Source organism: Triticum urartu, chromosome 6A, assembly GCF_056163025.1.
Source record: "Triticum urartu cultivar PI428250 chromosome 6A, HENAU_Tu73, whole genome shotgun sequence".
Classification (NCBI taxonomy): domain Eukaryota; kingdom Viridiplantae; phylum Streptophyta; class Magnoliopsida; order Poales; family Poaceae; genus Triticum; species Triticum urartu.
The window spans coordinates 418,480,603-418,486,648 of record NC_141878.1 but is presented as its reverse complement, the minus strand read 5'-3'; the positions used below and the strand labels follow the sequence as shown (position 1 = coordinate 418,486,648).

At 45.9% G+C, this 6,046-nt stretch overlaps 1 protein-coding gene across 1 annotated transcript; it reads right to left on the bottom strand.

The window, feature by feature from the left end:
- Positions 1-3,601: 3,601 nt before the first annotated feature.
- LOC125513791 (DNA topoisomerase 6 subunit A-like) lies at positions 3,602-4,999 on the bottom strand. Its single transcript, XM_048678980.2, has 2 exons — positions 4,036-4,999; positions 3,602-3,937 (listed from the first exon to the last, which is right to left on the bottom strand). Exon 1 carries the CDS (start codon positions 4,981-4,983, stop codon positions 4,048-4,050), a length of 936 nt encoding a protein of 311 aa, XP_048534937.1. The 5' UTR covers positions 4,984-4,999; the 3' UTR covers positions 3,602-3,937; positions 4,036-4,047.
- Positions 5,000-6,046: the final 1,047 nt, after the last annotated feature.

Genomic DNA, 6,046 nt, shown 5'->3' with positions numbered 1-6,046 from the left:
CATCTTCTCCATCCTCCCCCTCCACCTCTCCACCATCATCTCCAGTCCGTCGCCCTCTCTCACCATTCCCTCTCCACTATACTCGTCGCCCTCGTCCTGAGGATGTCTCCCCTGCCGCGCCTTCCACCTCTGGTGCACCTCTCCTCACGCCTCCCCCGGTTCACAACCTCTGGGCTCGGCCTCGCCCTCCGCCTGATCGCTACTCTCCTGATCGCTATGGTATCTCTGTTATTGCTGAGCCCACTTCCTATCGGACTGCCATGACTCAACCTGAATGGCAACTTGCGATGGCTGAAGAGCTTGCTGCCCTTGAGCGCTCTGGCACATGGGAGCTGGTTTCCCTCCCTTCTGGTGTTCGTCCCTTCTGGTTTACATGCAGCCACCACCGGGGTACTATGCTCCTGACGGTATGGTCTGTCGACTTCGCCGCTCCCTCTATGGTCTTAAACAGGCCCCTCGCGCCTGGTTTGAGCGCTTCGCCTCTGTGGTGACTGTCGTTGGTTTCTTGCCCAGTGATCATGATCCCACGTTGCTTGTTCACACGTCTCCTCGTGGTCGGACTCTTCTCCTTCCTTATGTTGATGACATGATCATCACTGGTGACGACTCTAACTACATTGCCTTTGTTAAGGCCCGCCTTCACGACCAGTTCCTCATGACTGATCTTGGTCCTCTTCGCTATTTTCTTGGGATTGAGATCTCCTCGACCTCTGATGGCTTCTACATCTCTCAAGAGAAATATATTCAGGATCTTCTTGCTCGCGCTGCTCTCAGTGATGACCGCACAGTTGTGACTCCTATGGAGCTCAACGTTCAGCTTTGTGCCTCTGATGGTGACCCTCTTCCTTATCCCACTCGCTATCGTCACCTCGTTGGTAGCCTTATCTATCTTGCTGTTACGCGTCCTGACATCTCCTATCCTGTTCACATCCTGAGTCAGTTTGTTTCAGCCCCCACCACTGTCCACTATAGTCACCTCCTCCGTGTTCTATGATATCTTCGTGGCACGATCTCTCAGTGCCTTTTCTTTCCCCGCTCCAGTTCTCTTGAGCTCCAGGCTTACTATGATACTACCTGGGCTAGTGATCCCTCTGATCGACGCTCACTGTCTGCTTATTGTGTCTTTCTTGGTGGCTCTCTTATTGCCTGGAAGACAAAGAAACATACTGCAGTTTCTCGCTCGAGTACAGAGGCTGAGTTGCGAGCCATGGCTATGCTGACGGCTGAGATGATCTGGCTACGGTGGTTACTTGAGGATTTTGGTGTGTCTGCTGCTACCTCTACTCCCTTACTGTCAAACAGTACTGGTGCTATCAGTATTGCGCGTGACCCGGTGAAGCATGAGCTCACCAAGCACATCGGTGTGGATGCCCACTTTGTGCGTGCTGCTGTGAAGGATCAGACTTTCACTCTTCACTATGTGCCCTCTGAGTTACAGTTGGCTGACTTCTTCACGAAGGCACAGACTCGAGCGCAGCAATGCCTTTTTTCTCTCAAAACTCAGTGTTGTTGATCCACCATGAGCTTGAGGGGGGTGTTAGATGTGTATAGTCTCTTTTCGGTATATCCCCATTGTATAAGGGGTTTCCTGCTCTTTACCACAGATGTATATGTAATGGCCTTTGGCCCTCAGTAAAGTTCAGTTGTTGTCTATCTAACAATCTCAATCCACCATGATTGTTAATCTCCATGGAGCATGTCTTGACAAAATGTGTATGTGTGTTCCTTGTATTCTTGATAGCATGGGAGGAGGTATGATAGAAAAAGATGGGAGGAGGTATTACAGAAAAAGATGGGAGGAGGTACTACAATTTCAGTTTTTCCCTTATAGTGGCAGAGCATACCATGAGAGGGCGTTCAAGTTGTAGATTATGTTTCATGCAAGTTTTTATATGGTTACGAAACATTAATCCTAAGTCCTAACAAGGTCAGTGCATTCTGGTGCTCAGGAAAACAATCTGATGCTAGATGTTCTGATTGCTTGTATGCCAATAGGATGGTTCATCTAGGATGGTTAGCAAAATTGTCATTCAGTGGTTTTTTATTTAGTATGTTCTGGCACAACCTTAGATCTTGATTATTGGAATCATAGTTCAGAAAAAAATTGTTGCTTAGTGTGAGGTCGATATCTATTTACCATGTTACTTTATAATATTTTCTAGGCGACATGTGCTAAGGATGGTACAGAATTCTGGGCATAAGGCCATGAACCTACTCAACAATGTAGCAAGAAGATGTGAAGAACTGCAATTTGTTGTGGTTTAGGTGCTCATCCCAATTTTATGCTCATGTTTGAAGATATCTAACCTTGGCTTACGATGCACGGAGAACCAAGATTCGAATTGCAAAAATAAGTTTCCATGCGTTTTTCAACTTCAATATATTTCGTCTATGGGTTTCTTTTCCTAGCATTAGATTTCATATGCGTTTATTTTGCTCCATTGCTCATTCCAATTTATGCTCAGCCAGAGATATTAAGTCTTCACTTACAATACATCGTTCTGTTGACCTGAAGTGCACAATTATTTTCTGTTCATGTAAAACCGCTGAAAAACGGGTAACGAACCCATCGAGAGAAGATGCCACTAGCCGTGTGGCACCTAGAACACACTAGAAAACATGCAGAATGTACAACGAATTCTCATAAACTTCATAAAAACAAACCCTAACGGCGCGGTGTGCCGCCGCGCACTACTCGCTAGTTATCTTTATAAGAAGAGCATAATTTAGTCGTAAAGCATGAACAGGACAAATTAAAGAGTTAGAATCTTTGTGGAGCTATCAATTAAACAAGCCTTGTTAAGTCAAAAGCCCCCTCGATCCCTTCCAAACCTCTTCAAGAGAGGTTTAACCGAAGAAGGCCTAAGGGATTTAATTCACTCCAATCTACTTCAAATCCCTTCCACCTAAACAAGCCATAAGAAGTTGTTTTTGTTTGCCCTCCAGCAAGATGTCAATTGTCAGACACTTTGATTCAGGGTGGTTCATACCATGCGAGAAGAAGGACACGTTTTAGGTTGAGTAAATGTAGGCGAGTCGTACAGAACACCCTTTTTTTAGAGCGAGAATATACAGATCACATGGGACAAGCCTTATGTCAAGGAAGAGTACACATGGCATACCCTAAAAGATTCACCTGGCAGCGAACGCAGCTGGGCACCATCCGGACCAGTCCTGGAATGTGCCAGGGAAAGACACAACCTAGATGAAATATACCAGGACAAGTCCTAGTAGTAAGAAAGGAGACGGAGAGGATATATGGCGAGTTCAGAACAAGTCCTATGTATGCTCATCCCAGGCACACCAAAACGCACGCGAGGCGTTAGCACAAGTCAGTAACAGAGGTAGCTCAGGACTTGTCCTAGGAACCCTAAGGTGTCCACAGTCCAGAGACATCAAATCTAAACCGAGAATGGCCAAAATGTACTTCTTATTAAATGAACAAAATGTAGTATGTTTCTACCAAAACATCTTTATTTTATTTTATGATAACTATAGAGTAGAACTGTATTTTACTTTTCACCACAGCCATAATATGTAAATTAAGCTCCAAAGTGCATAATAGTTCAAAGTGAATAGGTCGTATTACATAGATAAGAGTTCACCAATCCCAATTATCAGATGGCTTAAGAAAGCATAAATTCGTAGTTGCAATGAGATAATGTCCAAAATAAAATTCAAAGTGCCTTCATTTGAGTTCACCAACAGAGTTCAACAAAAATGACCGAAATATAGCAACTGAGTGTACCACTTCTCCCCTTTTCTAGAGTAAATGATATTGCTTGGAACCCAACAAACCAAGTATACCTGCAGATGTTTCTATGAATTGAACTCCTGCAGATATCACCAAAAGAACCTTCAACAAAACGTCCTCCAGGCATCATCACCAAGAGCACCACAATAATCTTTCAGCTATCATCACAAAAAGAAAGTCCTGCTGCAAATCAAATAAACACATGGATTAAGTCATTATTTAGCACAAAATAACATGAAGAAAGTTGCAACGCACCAACTAAAACAAAACAGCAATTATACCTGCATCTGTTCCTATTTGGCCTCTTTGCCCCGGAGCTGCACTTTGGTGGCCTTCTTTGTCCTCTTTCTCACTTGAGTGTCATCTCCATCAGAATTTCCTTTGGTGACCTTCTTGCCCGCTTGAGCGTCATTTCCATCATCAGACTTCTTGCCCACTTGAGTGTAATCTACATCAGATTCCTTTGTCCTCTTGACCACTTGAGTGTCATCTCCATCAGATTTTCCTTTGGTCACCTTCCTTGTCTTCTTGCCCGCTTGAGTGTCATCTCCATCAGATTTTCCTTTGGTGACCTTCCTTGTCTTCTTGCCCGCTTGAGCGTCATCTCCATCTGATTTCTCAACTGCAGTCTTTCTTTTGGGGACACCAGGTTTCTCAATGGTGACCATTTCCGGTATGTGCTCAGCCAAGAAGTCTACAGTGTTGCGCGCTAGCGGAAACCTTTGTTCAAAATTCATTCTAAACCCATTCTTGGACATAAGTTTCACTTCTTGCACATCTAGCCGATCAAGCAGCTCCTTGTCACGTTCTAAGTCACTTATTAAATTTTTAAGTGTAGTTCTGTCTCTTTGATTGAGTGGTTGCGAATCCCTCGGACGCCTTGTTCTTGGTCCTGACCTGTTACGATAACAGTGTACCGAATGCATTCCGATCCATTGGAGTGTTGGCACGGTCACATTGAGATTATCAAACCCTCTTCGCCTTGATCCATTTTTATAGGTCAACATTGTTATTGCTCCCATTGGGTTACAATCTGCAATTCCATATACTGGTACTCGTAACTGTCTTGCTAATTTATGTGCAACACCTCTTGTCGCGACATCAGAATGCCCCTTTCCACTCAAAATTATGCACCTATATGTCTTGTAAAATTCTATTGATACTAGCTTTGACATTATGGCAGCTTTCTCCACGATCAATATGAATCTGATGTCCTTAATTTTTGGCATAATCTTGTTGACTAGATGAGAATCAGATCAAAACGGTTTTACCCTTAGAGCAATCAATTTTTCGACTGCCATTGACACCCAAGACCACAGTGTTAAACGTGATATAATCTTCACGTATATACCTTGCGTACAAGGAGAGGAGACCCTGGCTAACCACATGAGGAGTAGTTAGACAAGATACTCATGTAATCTTTATCTTCTTTTATCTTTTGTATTTCTTCTCCTCCAAGATGTATCTCTACAACAACTTGTACGCATATCCGGGCTTGCAACCCATCTATATAACATGAAACACGTCGGCCAGGATAGGCAAGACGTTTACCGCAAGTCGCACATGGTATACAGAGCCTTCTTCTTCCACCAGAAACCCTAGCTAGTCCATCTCCATCACGTGCGCGCAGCCATGTCTTCCTCCTCCGCCTCCTTCCAGTCGATGTTCGGCGGTGGAGCCCCGGAGAAGCTCACCCGCACCAACTATGTGCTGTGGCGGACACAGATCACGCCGCAGCTGCGGGGCGCCGGCGTCTTCCATTACGTCGACGGCACGGCAGCCGAGCCGGCCAAAGACCTCACCACCAAGGACGCCGCCGGCAAGGAGACCACTGAGCCGAATCCCCTCCATCCGATTTGGGTGAAGGAGGATCAGCAGGTCCTTGGATATCTACTCCAACACTTGTCCAAGGAAGTGCTCGTCACGGTGACCACGATCACCACGGCGCGCGAACTCTGGGTGGCGCTGGCGAGTATGTTCTCGTCGCAGTCACTCAGCCGCGTCAACAACATCCGCACAGCGCTGATTAATGCGCAGGAGGGCAATCAATCGGTGGCCACTTCTTCGCCGCCATGAGGGGTCTCGCCGATGAACTCGCCGTGGCGGGAAAACCCATCCAGGACGACGAGCTCATCTCCTACATCATCCACGGGCTGGACCAAGAGTACCAGCCCCTCGTCTCCGCACTAGATGCCCGTGTCACCCCGGTAACCCTCGATGAACTTTTTGCCATGCTCAGTAACTTTGATCAACGTATGGCGCAGTATCATGGCTCCGGCGGTGGCTTCAAAT

Bases quoted from the DNA above. Each gene is read 5' to 3' on its own strand.
- LOC125513791 (XM_048678980.2), bottom strand. From the start codon at position 4,983: ATGCCAAAAATTAAGGACATCAGATTCATATTGATCGTGGAGAAAGCT.